Source organism: Alligator sinensis, unplaced genomic scaffold, assembly GCF_000455745.1.
Source record: "Alligator sinensis unplaced genomic scaffold, ASM45574v1 scaffold444_1, whole genome shotgun sequence".
Classification (NCBI taxonomy): Eukaryota; Metazoa; Chordata; order Crocodylia; family Alligatoridae; genus Alligator; species Alligator sinensis.
In genome coordinates this window covers 3854486-3876777 of record NW_005841886.1, presented here as the reverse complement: position 1 = coordinate 3876777, position 22292 = coordinate 3854486, and the positions used below count along the sequence as shown (strand labels likewise).

The window sequence follows — 22292 nt, the reverse complement described above, 5'->3', positions numbered from 1 at the left end:
CCCCACACACACTTGTTGATCAATATGCTCCCAGCAGCCATGCATATCCCCTCCCTAGTGCATGCCAGAGCAGGTGGGGCAGAATGGAGCAGCGTATGGGCATCACTCCAGCCCAGACCCTCCTGGAGCAATGGGGAGTTTAGACCAGCAGGTGGGTGATGGGACCCAGAACGAGGGACTCAGGACTCAGGGCAGGGAGTAGGTAGCACAGACACCCTGGTGCTCACTGGAGACCCCTGGCAGAGTCACGGTGCCAGCCCTGAAGCCCAAGCCAATTCCCAACACAGGGAATAGGCCCTCAATTCCCTCTCTAGCCCCAGAGCTAAAGCCTCAAACCTTGCCCTCAGCTGTTCCATAGCATCACTGTGCACAGTGAAAAGTTGCCATGTGCCAACCTAGAGGTGGAAGCGCCCAGGAGGTACAACAGGCTGCATATGCTGGAGCATCACTTGGGTAGATTTGCCTGCACCAGGGGCACCTGGACTAATAGAAAGGAGGAGACAGAAGAAAGAACAGACAAACAGATGGGCTGCTGGAATTCCAGACAGAAATAAAGGCCACAATGGGTGGACAGGTAACAATCAGCATAGAAGACCTATAATAACATCTATCTGCTTCCTCTGTTCATCTCTACCTTCCAGGTAGATACTAGGATATATAGGATGCCAATGCTTTCATAGACAGGCAGAGACAGACACACACATTGTACTCCTCCTGCCATCTCTCTTTGATCCCTGCATAAGAACCAGCCATAAGCTCAGTCCTTGTGATGCCCAAACCTGAGGGCTGGGGTAATGTGTCTGTATGGCCTAAAATGCACAGGCAGGCATGGAGTGATGCAGTAGACGAGCCAGGGAGGGGGGTGACACTACCACTCATTCTGCCGATGCCTACAGAGCAGCCCAAATGAAACCCCATTGTGCCGGGTGTGGTACACACACAGAACTTGCAGCTGAAGCACAGCAGACTGCCCCTGGCTGGGTGCAGAGGACCAAGCCACCTCAAGAGCAAGCAGGGCAATGGCGGCTAGTGACACATTAGGCTCAGGATGATGCTCTGGGAAGGAGAAGGGGCCAGCTCCATGGAAAGGCAGTCAGGGGCGCAGGGAAGGGAAGGAGTGTGGAGACACTGGCAGGGAGACAACTGGCACTAGAGCCTGGGAGCTCAAGATAAAGAAAGTTCAGCCCAAGCTGCAGGAAGTTCTCCAAATGGTCCCTGAAAGAAATGCTCCTGGAATGGACTGCTGATGACTGTCTCCACACCTGCCCACACACCCCCTTCAGTCACGCTGCAGTGTGAGGGGTGATCACTAAATATTCATACTGCAACCTTCTTGGAGCAGGGATCACCTTTGTGTTACGTGTCTGAACGTGCTAGCACCTAGCACTAAGGCCCCAGTCCCTTATTGGGACCTGTAGGTCAAAAGCTTAGCAGCAAATCCAGCAGGGTCCAGGCACATCAGACTCTACAGACCACATCACACAAAGGAGCAGTGCAGCCAGCACCATCTCAGCTGCTTCTGCCATCCCAGCCTGAATAACCAGGTGCCCTTGCTTACAACAAGTCCAGAACCAGGCTTAGATGGACACATCTGTAGTCACTGCACCCACTGTGCCACTGCCTCTCTTTGTGCTACCACCTAATTGTTAAAATTATTGCTAGGAGGTGGGGACTTTACTCCAGGCTATGAAACCTCCAGGGACTTAAGTGGGAATCTCAGACAAATGTCTACCTAGCCCCTGGCCTGCACACCTGGGCATGTGCCCTGCCTGTGCCAATCAAAGGCAAATGGTTACTACCAGTCACCTGACCCCCCTGCGCTGGTCCAGAGGGAGGGAAATACTGTAATTCACTGTATAGGCAAACCTCTTTTCCAGATTAAAGCCCTCTCCTGGTGTCTTTTATGGCTTGATGGGGCTGGGAACAACTGCTGAGTCCTAGGCAGGGGCACATCTGGGACACAGGTGCTCAGGGTTTGACCCTATCTAGGACCAGGCTGATTTCTTCCCCTGTCCCAGGAAGTCTCAGGGCATCAGAAAGTGGGTAGCTGATGCATCCAGATTAGAGCTGGGAATCAGGGGATCAGAAGCAAGCAGACCAGGAGACCAAGATCTATAAGGGACCAGGATGTTGTCAGTCCCCCTTGGTAGCATCACACAGGCAAGGGCATGTCAGGAACAGGGGGCAGGGACCCACACCAGTATCACTAGCCAGGGTGTCTGAAGCAGGAATCTACAGTTGTACAGGACTAGGACATGGACAATAGCTAAGCTAAGCCACGAGCTGGCTGTCAGAGCACAGGGGCCTGGAAGCACAAGAGTCTGAGGAGCTAGCAAGGCAGAGCCTGAAACCAGGACCCAGGGCACAGGAAACCAGGAACAAACAAGCATGATCAAGGAAACCCAAACCAGGGTGTCAGAAGCCCAAGACTAAGTAGGAAGTGTCTGTTCTGGTGGGTAGGCACTAACAGGACACTGCTTAAAAGCAGGCAGACACACAGTGGGGACAGGTGGGGGTAGTCAGGCCACTGACAACCAAGCCAACTCAGGTAACTAGAGCCAGCTGGTAGCATATTAGTTAGCCTGATGCCCTGGCCCCTAGCTCCATTGCAAAGGGGAAGGACAGCTCCCAACTCACGAAGCAATGCTCTCCAGCCCCCATGTCCACAAGCTATCAGCCCCAGGTAGAAAGCCACAGAAGCGAATGATGACTATACTGCATTGTGCGAATCCATGGCTGATACAAGGGTTCTGCAGTTTGGCCCTATTCTCTCTGCAGCTGGGCCACTGCAGGTCACCTTGAGGGGAAAGGGGGGAGTTTATTGCTGAACAAAGCAGTTGGGGGCCTGGGTGAGCAGAAATGAGGGGTGGATGCATGAACAGCTCTAAATAAAAGGATGTGCACATGTAGTGACTCAGCAGCGAAGGAGAAAGGACACGAGAATAAACGGCAAACTTTCCTAACCTGTTATGCACTGGCAATGGTTACAGTTCTGGGCTCTGCCACTAACTCTCTGGGTGACTTTGGGCAAGTCACTCTAGCTTCCTGTGCCTCAGTAAAGCACAGTGGAAAGTGGGAGTGAGGCTGTTTCCTGCCCTTGCAAGAGGTTAGGAGGAGCATGGAGCCTGGTAGACAGGCTCCAGGGCTGGAGACGACAGTGCAGCAGCTGGGTCCTGTCCATGCTGGGCACTGTTCGAACACCTGCTAAGTGGCAGCCCAGCCCCACAGAGCTGCCAGCCAGAATATATGTGGCAGATCCTCAGAAGGGGGAACCAGTCCAAGAGAAACAACTCACTCAAAGTGACATGCCAAACAGAGGCAGAGTGGGGACCGAAGCCTGGGGCTCCTGGATCACAGCTAGGATCCGGCCGCTAAGCCGCGCTGCCACTAGAAGACCCTCTGTATAATCCACCCTGGGGGCCACATGCATGCCACTGCCCAAGGAGCAGATCTGGAGCCAGCCCCAGGGAGTGCAGAGAAGGGACTCGAAAGCCCACAGCACAGGGGGGTGATGGCCATGGCCAGATGCAGGGAGGCTGAGGGGCACAGTTACACAGTAGGAACTCTGTGCCCCTCTGCACTAATCCAAAAGCCTCAGCAATGTTCCCCCATGCCTCCTCTCTGGGACAGCTACAAAGGCCCTGCAGTGCAGGCCATGCTCTGGGCAGACACAAACCACTTCACCGTCTCTGAGGGACTTATCCACTCCATGTGAACAGCTCCCACTGTCCACTCCAGCTCAGCACCAGGGGCCAGTGTGCCGAATGGAGATGGAGCCCAGCAGGGCTGGCTATTCCCTTCTTGCAGAGTCATATACCAAGCCCATCCCCAGAGGACGCAGCAGGCTTCCCAGCAGGGTATGACATGGTATGGCATCATGTGGGTCACCTGTTGTTTGCCCACTAACCCTCTCCCCAAGGCAGAGGAATGGGCAGGGAGGACCTTGTGTTAGTAGGGTCTTTGGTGTTTGTGGGGACTGTTAACAACTTGCTCTGGATTCTTCTCTTCTTCTCTCGTATGCTTCATTTCCCCCTCTACACATCATTAATAATGGTGGAGCCACACAACTGCTTTATCATTGACACTTGCCAGGTTCTCATCCTGGGTGCGTGGGTGTGCTGCACACATGAGGAGGTGCTCAGTAGTCCATGGTACATCGTCACATTCACATATTGGACTGTCCTTTAAGCCAATCTTGTAGAGCGTGATATTAAAGCATCCAGCTCCAGAGCAAATCCTGTTTAGTTTAATCCATAAATTGAGGGGGAGTTTGTACCCAGGTGGATAAGGTGTTTGGTTCCTTATGAAGCACTTGCTCTGGATTTAAAGAACATCAAAGCACCTGCCTGGCACAGAAGGTGGAGGTTGCGGGGCCTGGTGTGGCTCTTGCTGCCGGAGAGGACTTCACGCCTCAGTCCACTCAGCAGTGAATCACGACGGTGAGCCCTGACTACGCTGGGCATAGGGCTGAGGGGGTTCACCCTACATCGGGGGAGAGGATGATTCTGCTAGTCCCAGGGAGTCTGGGCCTGGGATTAAGACCCTGGGGGTGGATTAATCATCAGTCCTAGCTCAGGAGCCTTGGGCAACTCAGCCCCTGGCTGCTCCATCCACACCATACTCTGAGAGCCAAGGCAAAGCCTGAGCCAGCTCATCAGAGCTGTTGTGGGCTGTGACGCTCCCCAGGCATTAGTCACGTCCGGTGATGGATTCGCACAATGAGTCCCCTGCTTTGGCTCGGTACAAAGTGTTATCTCCCAGCCGGCTCCACTTCCGATCCTGTGGCGCGGCAAATAAATCCCTCTGATGGCCTCTGTCCTCTCTGCCCTGTCATGGCTCACTTAGAACGGGAAACCAAAGAGGCAACCTGCCACCCTCCCCAGACACACCAGCATAAACCATGCCCCCAGCCCTAGCATGTGCCCTCTGTGGGGAAAGGACTCAGCTAAGCCACCCTGAGGGGAAGGCAGGGGTGCTCCCTGGCTTCAGAACTGGTTGGATCCCTGGCACTAGTTAGAGCAGGTTTAGGGATGCTCTAATCTACCAATCTGTATTTCCCCCACAGGACCATCTTGTTTGCCATAGTCCCTCTGCCTTCTCACACACCAGAGTGTCTAGCACTTTAACCCTGGGTGATCCAGTGGGTACAGCACCAGACTGGAATTTCGGACACCCAAGTACTATCCCTGGCTCTACTTCTGAGTGAGCGTGGGTTGGTCACTGCGCCTCTCTCTGCCTCAGTTTCCCCATCTGTCAAATGGGGATAAGGATACCGGCCTGTTTTGGGATCCATCAGTGGAAAGTGCTACATAAGCACTCCATGTTCACAGCACTGGAGGTGAGGAGCAGTCCCCAGGTATCTTGAACACTGTCATCTCTCCCTACAAATGTATTGATGCTTGTCTTCCTAGGGAAATATTTGAGCCTCCAACCCACCCCTGGGTGCCAGCTGAGAACCAGGCACACCCTAGTTCCACTCCAACTCCTGTTCATGACAGTCATGCCAAGGGGCCAACCACGATTGGGCCCCCTGGTACAAGGCTCTGTAGAAATGTCCCTGAGCAGCCAGCAGCGCAAACCAAAAGGGGAGAGAAGGGAGAGAACGTGATGTCCCTTCCTCATTCAGCATTTTCACATTTCTCTCCTGCTCCAGGGTGCAGTGAGGGGAAAGAGACATCAGAAATGGGCCTTGGTGGCTAGAGTTAACTCAGGCCAGTGCAAATTAGGTATTGATACCAGCCACCTGCTCATGGGCTGGCCCTGTCACCTGGGCAGAGGGATGAGTGCAGGAAATCAGCTAGTTACCAATGTGCTTAGAAGAGCCTATGGGAATTACATTCCCCAGGTTCCTTTGATGACCAGCGGGAATCAGGGGCCACATTCTCCTGAACCCTTTTGGAAACCTCAGCAAGGATGCCCCTGCCGAAACACAGCACCAGACCTAGCCAAGAGGCTGAGGACCAAGTGGGCCTTGAAGACCAAATTCTCCCTGTGGCCTGCAGGAAGGTCCCTCAGAGACAGCCTTGACAGGGCAGAGTGTTGGGAGCTGGATCTAGCCCTAATACTGCCTTTGCTGGCAGCCCACCTCAGGGCTGGCACTGCCACTCTCCCACCCATGCCACCCAACCACTGCAGGTGGATTAAAAAGAATCTGCACAGCAAACCACAACTCACTTATACACGCATCCACATATGCAATCACACACAGGCAACCAGACCCCCTCCTCCCATGGTTAGAAGGGCAGGTGGTTAGTTAATTAATCACTGTTTCTCTACTCAATCACTTATTAACATGCTGATTACTCCAAAGAAAGTGCCCTGGCCCGATCGATAGTCATCAAAGCTCCTTCATAGACTGATGACTTGCCCTTTGGATGTTGCTCTGATTAAATCTCAATGCCGGGGAACTCATTCTTTATGGATTTGGTATTAGCAGCCATTGGCCAGGTCCTGGGAGCCTTGCTGAATCCCTGCCTAGGCAACATGGTGCTGAGGTCAGTGGGATTTTGCCCCAGGATCAAGCAAAGCACCCCAAGCTTTGGCATAGCTCGCTGCTAATTAATTCTGCATGGTCACAGCACCTCTGAGAAGGAGATCTCCAAAGGCTTTGTAGGGTCACTCACTGTTACAGGCAATGAGGTGGAGAGGAGAAGTTTTGTTATGTCTGCACAGGCAGTAGTTCAAGTTTTGCTCTGGACTCCTGATGAGGACCGCTGTGGGTGGGTACTGGGTCATTAGGCTGGAGAGCCCATACGGCCAGGTGTGACACTAGCCACACCTCTCCCTCACGTGCCTTTGACTACAGATGCTAGTATGCCTCTGCTACACCAGCACAGTAGGCCACCCCAACTCAGAATAGATCCTGGATTTTGAAACCCAATGGCCTCAAATCAGGAATCACGCCCCCATAACCAGGCAGAATAAATGAAGCTCCCACTGCATGATACTCCTTACATCATAAAAATAAGTAGCATTTCCTCCCCTTCCCATTGCTGCAGATGGGTAGACTGAGGCACAGAGCATCTTAAAGCAGATTTTTTCAGAAGGGGTCTCTGCTTGGGGAAGCCTCTGGTTTGGGGTGAGAGGGTTGGGGCCTGATTCCATGAGCACACTGAGCACCTACAGCCTATCTGAAGCCAGTAGTAGCTGCACATGTTTGGTCTGTATGAAAACAGGCCTGCACTGAAAAAATTAGGGGCACTGAAAGCAAGGGACTCTTGGGAGATGTGGAAATTGGGAAGCAAGCTCTCATCCCCTGCTGTCACCCTCCTCCTAACTGTGTCTGCACCTGTGGCCTCTTTTCTGGATACAGAGGAGCTGGGTTCCTTCCCCATGGATGATTCAGCCAGGGGCACTGCAGGACCGACACCAGGCTCTTCTGGGAAATCTCTCCAGTCTCTGCAGTCACCAGTGCTGTTCCACCAGGGTTCATCCCCCCAGCAGTGTCCCCCACTCCTACCCACACACTTCTCACCTGACTTTGGTGGCACTGGGCATGGCATGGGGAAAAGTGGAACTTCATTGTGCTGGCTGGTAACTCCCTCCTTGCAGTGAGGACATGGGCAAAGTCCCTTGAGGGCTCACAGTCCTCCAAGGCCTTCCCGCCATTCCCCTGTGTGCTGCCAGAAGGACAGATTAGTTCTCCCACAGTTCACTGGGAAAGAAGTAGAGTGACTCAGCTTACTGCAGCATAGGGAATGCTGGAAGATGCCATCAGGGACAGTAACATTGGTGGGAGCAGCCAGGGCACACTAATGGGGAAGTTCAGACCTGGATGCCAATTAGCTGGCTAAATCAGCAATAGTGACACACCCTTAATGCAGACACAGTAGAAGCAGCAGCCTAGGAACTCTCCCACCCTGCCATTTAGCCCTCCTCTTTTGTATGACAAAAACGGTGTCCGCTTTGCGCACTTTGGCATTTTTGTCAATTCGGGAGCTCTTGGCCGTCAGAGACGTCACCAGCTACATCACCCTGGCCATTTCCTCCCTTCCTCTGCCTCAGTTTCTCAATTTCCATCCATTGAGTATAATGACACTCAGCTGCCCCTGAGCCTCTAGGTGAGGCTGTGAGGCATCATTAATTATCATCACTGTGCTTTGAGATTCCTGGACAGGAGGGGAGGAGAATTATTGCCCTCTCCAACCCGAGTTATCCCTTTATCTCCTCTCTCATCATTTTAAGTAGACAGAAGCAAATACTCATTGCTCTCTTATCAGCCCCTGGGGTGGGGGTTGTCAGGGCTGGGCTGGCATGAGCCATGCTGATCTGTCAAGGCTTCAATCTCGCTCCATCCTCAAAGACGCACAGTGTCAAGAGCCAATGTGCGTGCCTGACAAATGGCCTCATAGATATCAATTACAGGGCAGAAGCCCTGACACGGAGGCACTAATGCCCCACCACAATAAATGAAGCAGGTGCTTTGCCATGAGGATAACCTGGAACTGACCTCACCCTGCATGCAGATGGCTTCAGCAGGGAACAGAACCTCAGACACTTCTACATCCCTCCCACTGACAGCTGGAGTCAGGCTAACAGAGAGAAGGGAGTTGGAGCAGCTCCTGGAGACAGAGCCATGTGGAGTCCGTTTCTCCACCACACACAACCTAGAAATACACAGAGAGGGGCAGAGACCCCAGAATGGTGTGTTCAGTCATACCCCCACCGATAGCTTTTGCCACTGTGCACACACACACATTCACACCCCTTTTCACCCTTCTCCACTCCCACATACACACACATTCACATTCTCTATTACCCAGTCTCACATACACACACTAACCTACTCCCCATCTCACAGACTCAGACATAAGTGTACATGCTCACCTACACATGCCCACCTACTGTTCATACACGCAGGCCATGTAGGAACTAAGATGCCGTCAAGGTGTATGTACTTGGGCTGGTTTTCATCTGGCCCGTCTGGTGCCAACCACAGAGAAGCCTGAGAGGCTATCGGATGCCAGGCATCTTAGGTTGCTAATGCTGCTAGCCGTACCAAAGCCAGCAGGATTAAAGCCAGACTGAGTATGGCAACATGGGCTGCCTTCTCACCTTGGACAGCAGCGTCAGCATCACCATTTGCACAAACTTAGATCTACACATTCACATACTTCATGCTTACACACACAGGCACAAACATACACACATGCACACTCTCACTGCCACTCAGCCATAGATAAATAAATGCATAGACATACACAGAGCCAAGAATTCTTGTGGGTCATATCTTTCATTGGACTACTGCATGATTGGGATAGATAGGCAAGCTTTCAGGTACATGCATACATACACACATACTCAGGCACTCACTACTGCAATCACACAATCTCACACTCCCAACTGCACACACAGGTACTAGCTCACACTCACACCCTCATATATGCACTCTTACCCACATAGCTACTGTTTCACATTTGACCTTGCACTTACTCTCACACATATTGTCACTCACACTGAGGTAGTTTCTCACACTTGGCCTCACACACATTCTCACACTCACACTTTTACACATACACATGCACTCAGAAAGGTAACCCAAGGGCAGCTTATCTCATCATGACCTCCTGCAAAGTCCCTTCCCCTACAGCACCTGGCACTGCCCACAGAGATCGGCTGAATGGAGCTCCTGGAGCTGCCTATGGATTTCTCTTGGAAGGTGGATGAGATCTGATAGACTCAGCAAGAAAGACCCAAAGGCACTGCACCAACCCCTAGGAGTGGGTTGTACAATGAGTTCAGGGCCCATCTAGCTCCCAACCAGGCTTCCAGCTCAGATGCCCTGTTTGTGAGCTGAGCAGGCCACACTCCCCCTGCACAGCTCCAACTCTGCCCTAGTTAGTGACCCAGGTGGCCCCCAACCCCTCACTTCCTTTCATGCCTCAGCCATCAGGGACACGGTGTGTCTCTACAGCCCTGCCCCTCATGCTCAGGTCACTATACCTCTGAGTAAAGTGCCACCCAGCAACTTGCCAGCAGCCTGTCACCTCAGAGGGCAGCACATCAAGGCCAATCATACAAAAGTAGGGCTGGAAGGGACCTCCAGAGGTCATGTAGTTCAATACCCTATCTGAGCCAAAATCATCTCTAGTCAAACTATCCTATACAATCCATAATCTAACCTCTTAGTAAAATTCCTGTCAACCCTGATACAATACAAGACATAACACCCTAACCTGACACAGGGGAACCACTGCGTCCAATATCCTGCTTCTATCAAATGTTGTTCATATGTACTCGAGACCCCAGGTAGAGGGCCATACCCCCTGTTACAGAGGAAGGCAAAACCCCCCACAGTCCATACCATTCTGGCCATGGGGTAAAACTCCTTCCTGACCCCAAATATGGTGGTCTGTCTGACCCTGAGTTGAGGGGCAAGACCCTCAACTCTAGGTGTAGCCAGGAATCTCCACCTAGAAGTGCTTTGCTGCCCTAGTCATCTGTCAGGGAGGATTTATGACCCCCTACCCCACCCCACCCTGGCCACCTATCACACTGGTGCCAGGGAACAGGTGGGATGGAGGACAGGGATGAGGATGACGTGTTGTATGAGAAGAGAGGGGATGTCAGGAAATGAGCATGGCAGAGGGCAGGAAGGGCACAGGGACAGGTGAGGGGTGTGCCTGGAGCAGGCAAACAGCAGAGCTGGGGGCTGGGGGCATCCAATAGACCTGATACCCCCCCAGAGCTGGGAGTCTCCCTGCAGATGCCAGACATGGAAGCCCAGCTCCTGCTCTCTGTGCCCAGTAACCAAGCTTTCCCCAGGGTGCAGGGAGGTTCACCCCTGTGTCCTCCCAAACACAAAGAGGGGTTACCTCCATCCATGCTGCCTCAGCCCCTTTCTTACTATCTGTTGCACAGTGTTTCTATGAGCTGTTGAACAGGTGCCTTCTTTCAACCCAGAAGGAGTGGCATTTCAGGGGCAGATGCAGAGTGGGGCTTGATTCTCCAAGACTTTGTGTATCTGCTCCCTGGGGTGACAGAGACCTGCAACCATGTGGCACTGGCTTCTTATGCAGGCAGGGTAAGCTCTCCAGTAAGGTGAGGCCTTGAGCCTTCCACATTGTATAGGACAGTGGTTCTCTACCTTTTTAGACTCAAGGCACCCCAGGATAGACTCAAAGCACTCCTCAGAAAATGCCAGTTCTTTGTTTTCACTCTCAATACAGAAAAATAATTGAGCAGTTTTTCTGTTGCAAAGAACTCAGAAGATCACAACTATGGATTCCTATTTGAATTATCTGGATTTCTCTTGTGAATCAGGTTTGCATGCCACACAGTGCTAACATTGTGTGGCACCCCTCAGCACCCTTGAAAGGATCTCAAAGCACCTCAGGGTGCCATGGCACCCTGGTTGAGTTTCACTGGTCTAGGATCTACCAGTGCCTAGACTGGGAACTGGGCTGACATGAAATGAAGGAGAACAATGAGATCCTTATCCTCTCTTCCTCACCCCCAAGGGCCCGGAGATCCTTTGTGGGGGGGAGCAGGGTCTGTCTAGGAGTGGCTGGGCCATGCTGTGAGCACAGCAGGGATTTAGTCAGACTGCCCCACTGCCACTGCCCAAGCTAGTCAGCAGGATGCCAGGCTGCTCCCACTGGCGCTCAGTCTGCTTTCCCATGCAAGCAACGCGGTGGGTGCCAGCAGGGACACTGCCAGCCCTCACATTTCCCAGCCCTGGTACTCACGCTCCTCTGGCTCCAAGCCAGAGCTGTCCACCTCAGAAAGGTCATAAGCAGATGGATGCCAGCAGCCTGCTGGGGAGTGACCCTTGCCTCACCCCACAGGAGCAGGGTACCCAGCAGGGCCTCATGCTCACCTACCATCCAGAGCAGCAAACACCTCTGCAAGTCAGGCTCCCCTCCTCTCTCCCTCTCTCCTCAAGCATACACAGCGCCCTGGCATGCCTCTGCATGCTCACACCTTGCACTGCAAACACCTCAGCACGTTCACACCAAGTGCATTGCATGCCTCAGCACACTCACACCAAGTATCGAACACACCTCAGCGCACTTAAAGCACCTCGCACACCACCTCGCCCTAGGATGCACCTGGTCACACACACCTACTTGCACGTGCTCACACCTCATCATGCTCACACAGAGCCCTCAGTACTGACTGCCATACCCAAATCAAGGCAATCTTCAGACCACCCCTGCATTCATGCACAACCCCATCCTCAGCAGGTGCTGTGAGCAGCCTCCACCCCTTGCACTTGGAAACAGGGAATGAGGCAGTGAGTGGGGGAGCGGTATGCAATGAACTGGGTGACTGAGGCAGGGTTTTCCTAAAAAGTGGAGGAGTCTGTAAGATACTGAGCTGCTGGAGAAGCCCCAGGCTCTAGCTCAGGGCCATTCCCAAAGCAGGTTAGTAACCAGGATGCTTGAAGCCAGCTGGGAAGGTAAAAGGCACATCCTGGATTCTAGGCACCCACACCTCCAGCTACTCCCCCACCCTTGCTATTTCATCCCTGTCCCAACTCCCTACACCAGGCCCAGGGAGCACGGCTGCTCCCAGCAACCCCTTCCCCATCGGGACACAAAGCACCTGCTCACTGCACCCTAACAGGAAAGCAGGGCCTACAAGGTCTAGAATGCAGTGGACACAGGTCTTTATGGGGACCCAACATGAGGCATCTTGGAAGGCCTTGTGTTTCTAGATGGTCCTGAGCACCCACCCACTAGCAGCTGGGCCCCTCAAATTAGGCCCCCTACATCAGAGTGAAAAATTTAGTCCAGACCGGAGAGAGACGGTGACCAGCTCTCCCAACTCTGGGGCCTGCAGCTGCAAAGCATGGTTTGAATTTATTAGTAGATGTTAAGAATCATGAACCAAAAAGATGACAGAGCCATAAGGGAAATACAGGGCGCCCGAGTGAGGGACTAACATAAGACGGATGGGGTTGAGGAGAAGAATGCAACTAGGTTACAGAAAATACAAAGTTAGCCAGCTAAGCCCAGGGGTGGGGCGAGGGGGTGAAGATGCACACAAACCTGTACAATGGTCTGCAATGGTGAAGGGGTAGGTTGAAGAAAGTTTCTCAGTCTATAGTGTCTTATCGCGGGAGTCCTCTTCGACTGGAGTGGAGTGGTCCGTCATAGAAGATTCCTCTTGGAGTCCATCAGGTGCAAAGGGGGATTCAGGTGGTCCCCTCTGGGTCCAGTCCGGCAGCAGTTGGTCTGGTGGGGTCAATGTATTGGTGATGGCCCATGATGTGCTCGATGTAGATGTCATGGGACCAACGGATGGTGTTGAACAGCACAAGGCGGCGCATCCGCTTGGTGTAGCGGCGGGAGACGCAGCAGGCATGCAGGATGCTCTCGTTGCTGGGGTCCCAGGCTCTGAGAGTTCCCAAGATGAGCACATCAACCGTCACGTTGTAGCCACGGCCCCTCAGGGTTTCGGCCACTGGGGCATACTTCTCCCACTTGCAAGCCCAGGCGTTGGTGAAGGCTTGGCGCCGGTTCTCGAAGGGGATGGTGACGTCCATGATCACAATCTTCTTGGCCTCTTCATTTGTGATGACGATGTCAGGGGTCATCTGGCTCTCACAGCCCAGGATGGTGTGGTTCATGGAGATCTCACCTGCTGCAGCCGGGATGCCCTTCACCAGGCCTGCACAGCACGTGGGGAGGGTCTCCAAGCCAGACTCACATGACACTGAGCTGAGCCTTGGGAGCAGCTCAGACTAGAGCTGGCACCACAGAGCACACAGTCCATAGAAAGGGAATACAAGCAGAGTGTGTCTACCCATCCTGCCTCCCCAGCTGATCCCTGCCATGCAAAGCCAGGACACTGCCAGCTAAAAATCAAAGCCCACTGCTCAGGCAGTGCCATCGCCCTTTGGCACACACTCCTTTTCCTCAGCCCCTCTTTCTCCCCTTTGTTCCAGGGCTTCTGACTTGAGGCTTACTGGCAGGGGCCAGGGCAGAGCTGGAAGAGAACAGGAAATTATACACCCCATGGAAAGGAGAGGGGGCATTAGGTAGGAAGTACAGTATCTCCATGGAGTCTGAGCACTGACTCTCACTGCCAGCCTAGGCACCAGCACAAGAAAGCTGCAGCCACAGGCCAACTTGCCTTGGATGGGTGGGAAATTCTAGTTCACCTGCCTAGGATGAGGGCAATTCAGTAACAGCCACCAGTTTGCAGTCAGCAAAGAAGGAGGAAGACACTTTGTAGCCCCTAGGTACCCACAGCTCCTGGGCTAAAGGGCTGTGGGACATGTGGCCAGATGAGGAACTGGATGGGAGCAGGGCCTGTGGGGAAGCCTCATGGATCCACAGACTTAAACATAGGGGCTATGTCGCTTTATTGCACATTAGACTAATCTAATGTGCAGTAAAGCATCACCATTTACATGTGCGCATCAATTACTGCACATTAAATTAGTCTAATGTGCTGTTTGCTAGTTCCAATATTATTCAGAAAATTCAGGTGCATTAATTGCACGTGTAGACACACCCAGTGTCTCTCAGAGCACAGAGTCCTTGAGAGTTAAGTGGTCTCTCCCTGCATGAAAGAGTCCCCCTGCCTAGACTAGAGCCTGGCATATACGGCCTGTGGAACCCAAAACCAGGGGACACTGGTTCTCCCCCCAGCACCTTGTGCAGGAAGAGGATGCCAGGGGCTAACAAGGGAAAGGGCAGAGCTTCCAATAACCAGGCAGAGGAAGAGAGGTGGGGGAAGGGAGAGAAAAATAGCCTGGCAGGGACAGTAAAGGACAGACTACAGATAAGAGGAGAGAGGAAAGGAGATGCTAATGTTGTCATGGTTCTGAGCAGCCAGCCTCATTTCCTGCCATGTGCAGGCCAATGCTTTCATTAGCCACATCCCTGAACACATCCCCTGTGCCTCTCTGCATTCCCAGCAAGTCCCCAAGCTGGGGACCCAGCTCTGCTGCAGCACTGGGGAATACAGCACCCATGGAGGGGCAGGCAGCTCCTAGGCCCTACTCATAAGCTGTCCCCAAGCCCTTGCAGCTGCAGAATTGTGCCACTTTCCTGGGAAGGACATACCATCAGGGTGAGGCCATTGGCACTGCCTGCTTTCTGCTCAGCCAGGGGCTCTGAGGCTCCCACCTTTCCTTGCAGGAGGAAACTCCATCTTCTTGTGCTGTGTGTGTGCACAATGGGTCCTGCCCCCTGGCTGGGCTCTCAATGCAACCACAATACAAGTAATAACGTTGTCACTATGAATAATTCCCTGGGGCTTTGATTCAAGTCCCTGCATCCCTACCCTGATTCCTCAAGGCTTTCAAGGTTTGCCCCAGTGCAGCTGTTCCCAGAGGATCACATACATCGCCCTCTCACCAGCATTCTCGCTGCTGAAGGAAATGCTGTTGTTCTCCACACTCCTGTGGGAATATCCCTTGTGTCCTTCTTCAGGAGGCAGAGGAAGGACTTCCAGCTCCTTGCTGCAAGGACATCTCCATTCTCCCTCAAGCAGTGCCAGAGGAGGGCTGAGCTGACACACTGCAGCTGGCTGGAGACATTGAATCTGCCTGTGTGCCGCCAGCTGTGGCACGTGGATGGAAGCCTCTGCTGAATTCTCAGGGAACTGGGATTTTCTGGAAGGGCTTCTCAGAAGCAGGAAGGATGTGGCTTCCCCAGAGCAAAGGGATTACGGGAGCAGCAGCAATGATGAGAGCTGAATGGACACAGACTGGCAGAGGCAGAGAGAAGCAACCAGAGACCACATTGCAGAAGCCGTCCAATCTAACCCATGGGGAGAGGGCAAAGGGACAGGCCCCTGGCTCCACTGGTACCAGTTATTATCCACCTCACACTGGCCATCAGAGACCCAAAGCAAGATCAGGCCCCACTGCACCAGCTCTCTGCTGAAAAGAGCAGAACCAAAGGAAACGCAAAGCAACATGCCCATGGCTGTGCAACAAGTCAGTGGCAGAGCTAGGAATACAAAACCAGCCCTTTGCTATGACACATGAAGCCTCCCCCATCAATGGTGCTATGCCACATCTGAGGCGTTTGTCTGGTGCATGTCACCACCCAATATGTTCTCCACCCATCCCTGTAAGGCAGAGAAAGGCTGTTACCCTTATGGCACAGACTGGGATTCAAGTATCTACAGACACAGGCAGTTCAGAAGTGCATGAGCACTGAGTTAAGGTGCCTTTGAACCCCCTGCTGGCCCCTTAAGTGCCTAGATCAGGTATGGGCAATTATTTCAGCTGGAGGGCCACTTAATGAGTTTTGGTGACCTGTGGAGGGACACATCCATCTCTCTTCCTCCTCTGTCTCTCTCTGTGTGTCCGTCTCTCTCCTCTTCTCTGTCTCTCTGTCTCTCCCTCCCTCCCTCCTTCCAGAACCCAGCCAAAGCTGTAGTTTGCCAGGAGCACCAACACTCAGCTGGGACCCAGACAGGGACTTCTACCGCAGTGATCAGACAGTGGTGTCAGCTGTGGGTGCAGCCAGCAGGATCTAAAGCCCCTACGCAGAACCTGCCAGTTGTATCACAGCTGCTGCTGCTGCCCACCCACCACAGTGGAAGCCCTGCCTGGGTCCACAGATGATACTGCCATGTCAAGGGCCAATGCTGCTGGACAGAGGCAGTCCCACCTGCCTGCCCAGCATGATGCAGCAGCTGGAGCTGCCAGCTGCCTGCATGCCAGAGCCAATGAGTTAGCAGCTGTCCACCCACAGGCTGGATTGAAACTGTTGGTGGGCTGGATCTGGCCCATGGGCCATATTTTGCCCACCCCTGGCCTAGATCCTTTTGCAAACCCATTCCTGAGGCCAGCAAGGTGGCCATGGAGCATGGGACTGACTCCAGGTCCCCATGGCTAGGGCTCTAGCCTCAGGACCACCCTGGATCTCTGCTGAGCCCCACCAGCTGCTGCAGATCTGGCCCATGAGCTGTATAAGCAGTTAACTCTCAAAGGCCATATGCAGGCTTGTGGGCACAAAGGCATGTGTCACACATCAACTAGGACCCCCACCCCATTGATCTGGGCAATCCACCCCTTCAGCCTTAATGCACTTCTGCAATTCCTGGGCCAGGCCATAAGGCAAAATGAACTTCAGACCCATGCCACAACCGTCTCTTTAGCCCCAGCAGGACTGACCAGGACTCACCGGGCAAAGATGCAGTGCCACCCAATGTCTTCTTGGAACAGGAAAAATGCATAAAAAGCTGAATGGCAGAGCAAGCACTTTGCTCCTCCATTTGGCACTGCCCCCTACAAATGGCCAATCTAGAGCAGATTCAACTCAGGAACAGGAATAGATAGGGTATCCCCTTCCAGCCCAGGTAGAGGCGCAGGGGATCCCCAGCACATTGCCAGCACCCCCATCAGACAGGCCAGATGCAGCTGAGGAGCTGCACTCAAGCCTTCTACTCCATTTGCTAATATATCAATTCTGCTCCAGGCAGAGCAGCAGGAGGGACCAGCCAGAGGTGGTGATGGCGAGGGGATGGATGTAGGAGGGAGAGAGACATGCTGAGGTGGGTGTCTGGTCAGATCCCAGGACTGGGGCAATATGGAAAAGTTCGCTGCACACAGCATCAGGCTGCTTGTTTCTGCTGACAGCCCCAGCTGCCTGTCGAGATTTGCTTTCACGGAGCACCTTCCCATACACTTTGTGCAAGCTCTGGCATGGTGCAAGCTGGCTCTCATGCATCTGTCCACCTGGCACACTCTCCCTTCACTAAACACCAAGCATTACTCATCACAGTGTACAGACGCTAAACTTAGGCGTCAGTCTCCTTGGGTCACTCTCGTCTCCCAGGGAATGGCCTGCAAATATCCAGGCCAGCCAGAACCCAAGGTTGTCAATGAAAGAACCACCCACAGGAAGAATCCTGCACAGGTTGTACAACTCCTAGTGCCCAGCAGGAGGTGCTTACCTGGGAACTTTAATGAGTAGGCAACTGGTGATGCTGGATGCCAGGCACGCAGGCTCTACAGAGCAGAGACTCAGGGTACTCAGACCTGATGGTGCAACCCAGGCTCGACCAGCTGCTAGCCTAGTCCTGGGCTCCCCATGCAGCTCTGTTGATGCCTGACACTCCCGCCCCCCAGGCCTCTGCTACCCCACCCCAGTTCTTCAGATGCCCTTCAGTCCTGTCTCTGCAGCTCCACAAGCTCCCATGGCCAACACAGACAGGGGCTGATACCATGACAATTGAAACCAGCATCTCCAACCAGAAATGAGGTGGTAGAAGGCAGCCAGCACCACTCCTGTCATCCAAGATGCTGGGCTTGGATGTAGCCCCTGCACTACAATAGACATTAATAATAACCTGCAACTCATACCACCTGGGGACCACTGAACAGCCACGAGATGGCAAGCCTAAAAACTGGGACTGGACCGTAGCGGAAGGGCCCTGAAGCTCTCTCCTTGCTCCTTCTGGTATACCAGTTGGTTGCCTCCTTGATTTTTGTTCAGTTTGAGTTGTGAGCACCCCAGGATCTCACACACACAAGATCAATGAGGGGAGCAGGGGGCCTGAGGAAAAGCTATTTACTTAGGACAAAATCAATTCCCGCTTCTAATTTTTTAAGCACTCATTTGAGGCAGATGCAGGATCAATAGACAGAAAAAATACTACAGGCAGAAAAAAAACCTGGGGAGAGATGCAATTATCTCCTCTGAGCAGCAAGGGAGGGGAGGGCTGTGATGTAGCGGTGGCCGCAGCACCACGCACCATGGACAGGAACGGTCCATGCTGAAGACGCATTCATTCATCACACTGCAATTGCTACCTCTCCCATCAAGCTCCTTCTCACAGACCCCAGAGCAGGTTAGAGGGGTGGTCAGTAGCACTAACCTGCCTTGGGGAAATTGAGTATAGGGTAGGGAGAGGTCTCCCCAGTGTTGTGGTTTTGAGTTGGTCAAAGAGGAAAATATATTTCTATATATCTTTCTTTCAGGGACTGACAAGCTGCGATGATCTAACCCATGTCCTCCCTGAAGGCTCCCAGGCTCTCCCCACAGCAGGGGCCTGATTCCCCTGGTACTGACCATGTGTTTCACTCACTGCTGTTCACTCCTTGGGGGCCATGAGCAGAGTGGGGAGGAGGGTCAGTCTAATGCAGCAGTTCTCAACCTATTTGCCTTAGTGGGCCACACTTGCAGCTCTCGCTGTGTTACATGGGCCACACATTCCTGCCCTGGTCCTGGGCCCACACACCACCCCGGCTGGGCAGTGTCCCCAGCTCTTCCCTATTCTACTCTACTCCCGGCCTCAACCTACCCTTCCCCCACCCCTCTGCATAGACTTACCTGGAGGGAGCTGCAGGAGCTGCTCTCCACACTGCCTGGCTGCCACATGCGTGGCACCCCTGCCTCCAATTGCCCTCCTCCTGCTCCCCCCAGGCTCAAACAGCCCCCTGCAGGCTGGAACTCTGCCAGCCTGCAAGGGGAAATCCATGGTTCCCTACATTTTTCTCCTTAAAAGGGGGAAATCTGTGTTTTTTCATGGCAAATGGAAAACCCAGATCCCTGGCTAACAAACCAGGGGCAGCAGCTTTACTGAGGTTTGTTTGTTTTTTTTAACAGGATGTCACATGGGCTATAGCAATGTGCTGATTGGGACACATGAGGCCTGCTGGTCATGGGTTGAGGACCACTGATCTAATGCAAGGCTGCTGGGAGAAGAGGCTCTTCAAACAGCACACCCCAGTGCTGCCGTGCCCATGCCCCTCCATCCTGCTCTGCAGCCTGCCCTCTACCTCCCTCCCTTCCCATGACCCAGTATTGCCCCCCAGGAATTCCCTTTGTCATTCCAGCTCCAAGCCCTGTCCCACTGCACTGGCCTCATAGGCTGAGTCAGTTCAGACCACTCCAGCCAGGCATTAGTGATAAGATGAGACCCTCAGGACCCCATCTCTGGAAATGGAAAACAACTTCAACTTATCTTAGGGCAGGTGGTGCTGTTTGTTCAACAGCTGCCTCCAAAACAGAACAAAACCTGAGGCCCTGTCTAGCTATGGCAGTGGTTCCCAGTCTTTTTTAGACTCCAGGCCCTCCCTTGTTAGACTCCAGGCCACCTCAGAAAATCTCAGCTCTGAGTTTTCACTCATTTCATGAGTGCAGAAAATAATAGAACAATTCTTCTGTTGCAATGAACTTAGCAAACCCACATTAGGTCAGAATGGTTTTGCCACTATGGAGCCCTACATGAAATCTCTGGGTTTATCTTGTGAACCATATGTAGGTGTTTGTACATGTAATATTACATGGCACCCTGCAGCACCCTTGAAAGGATCTCACAGCACCCTGGGGTACCACAACCCCCTGACTGAGAATCACTGACCTGTGGCAATTGTTTGGCCCCAACAACAGCAGCATCTGAATCGCCTCAGCTTGAAGAAGGATGTGTGTACCCGAAAGCTTGCAAAGAAAGACATTTTTTACTACTCTTTAGTTGGTCTAATAAAAGATATCACCTCTGACACAAGAGCTTTGTTTATCTCTATTTCTCAGACCAACAGGACTATAATATATATCCCTGAACACCTCCAGTGCATGCTATCCTCCCTGTGATACAGGTCAAAGCTATTGCCCCCTCTTCTGGGTAAGACAGAGAGGATAAAGACTTGCCTAAAATCACACTGGGAGTCATTGGCAGAGAAGGGTCTCAAACCCAGCTCTCTCTAATCCCAGACTGGTGCTCTGACCCCAGACCTACGAACCACCTCAATTTCCAAGGGAACAATTGGGCTGGGGGTGGTGGCATCACCTGCTTCCTCAGAAATTTAACACACGAGCAGGCAGAAAGAGAAGTGCATTTCTCTTGCTCTCCAGTATCCCCCTACAACCATGCCCCCCTTCCCTCCCCCCCAGACACACACACCTTGAGAGGACAATAAAAAAGTTTTCCATCTGAAGTGGCATCTGTTTCACCTGAGTTTGGACTGCTGTGTACACACAGGCAGCAAGGGACTAGATAATTCACTCTCTTATCTTGTTCAAACATATCTTGGCCCCGAATTGATCATGGAAGGAGGTTCCGGGACAAGCAGTTTTTTACACAGATTAGACCGATTGTTATTGATGTCCTTAATCCAAAGACATCACTTCCGCTTTCTTCCTGGGTGCGTTGTCTCTTATTGCGCTCGGGGACGGAAATGGGCTTTGGGAAAGGTTTTATGTGAAAATCATCCACTTTCCATTTTTCATCAAAAACCCCAGCAGAAAACAAAGGTTTTGATGGAAAACAACTGTGCTGGACTCTCCAGGAAACTGACCCTGCCTGCAGGTGCCTCGGGGAGGAGCTGAGTCCTTCTGGAGCTCTGTCTCTGACCACACGCAAGCCCCCGGCACTATCCTGCTGTGTATGATCTCACGCATGCACACACGTACACACCGCCCTGAGCACACTGACACCCTGGGCATCCCCCTAAATAGAGACAGGCTGAAATGAAAGAGCTAGAGGAGATTCTCAGAGCTGTTAAACTAGCTACAGTGCTCTACCCCAGAGGTGGCTGCATTCCAGCAGCAAATAATGCAACCCAGCTACAGGTCTATAAAGAGCTGGGGGAGAGAGGGTACCCTATAAGGGGACTCTGCAGGTCAGCTCAGCTTTGCCCAGGCATCTCTGCCACAGGAGCCAGGACCCATGGGATGTGCTTATCAGCAACCCCCTGTTAACAGCCACTCCATTATCCTTTATGGCTCCATTAAAGAAGCATGTCTTGTATCAGAAAGGAAATGCCGGATGTCATCAAATCAGCATCCCTGTGTCATCATCCTGGCATCCTGCCACCCCATGGACCCTGCTGTCCATGCACACAGCACCCAGCAAACCTCACACACATCTCTTTATTCTCCCTTTTGGAACCAAGAGTTCTAGTTTTTTGTATGCCTACACATCTCTTTAGGCCTCCTTATGTCACGGTGGGCAGAAAAGGGACAGTGGGCCTGTGAGTTCAAAGCACTGCCAGTCCCATCAGCCCACTATTCATCCCATGCCAATAATTGCTGAAGAGATACTTGGAGAAGCTAATTGCACACACACCCTGCCACTTTGCAAGGGAAGCAAGAGAACATGGCTCAGGAGTGAGTTTCAGAACTAGTCATTTCTGCTTATGGCATGTAAGGAGCTGTGGTAATTGCAGCTAGGGAGGCCCCTCAGCACACCCGCTGCTCCTGCCTTATCCCATGTTTACAGTGCCCCCTTCTGGCAGAGGCTGGGGTTGCTCCTGCTTGGGAGAGACTGTCACCGGGTAGCTGGGACGTCCCCAGCCAGCGCTCCTGCACCACCCTTGCAGTGCCGCCTGCTACGTGAGACTCATCTAGTGCTCACCCTCTACAGCACCGTTTCTCAAC

The 22292-nt window shown here is 52.8% G+C and overlaps 1 protein-coding gene across 1 annotated transcript in view; it reads right to left on the bottom strand.

Annotated features, from left to right (window-relative positions):
* The window catches only part of LOC102381612 (peptide YY), a 13153-nt gene extending 5485 nt beyond the window's left edge, over positions 1–7668 (bottom strand). The window contains exon 1 of the mRNA XM_006017862.3: positions 7475–7668. Coding sequence (XP_006017924.1) covers positions 7475–7497 — 23 coding nt within the window. The 5' untranslated portion in view covers positions 7498–7668. The remainder of the gene's footprint in view (positions 1–7474) is intronic.
* Between the last annotated feature and the right edge of the window lie 14624 nt (positions 7669–22292).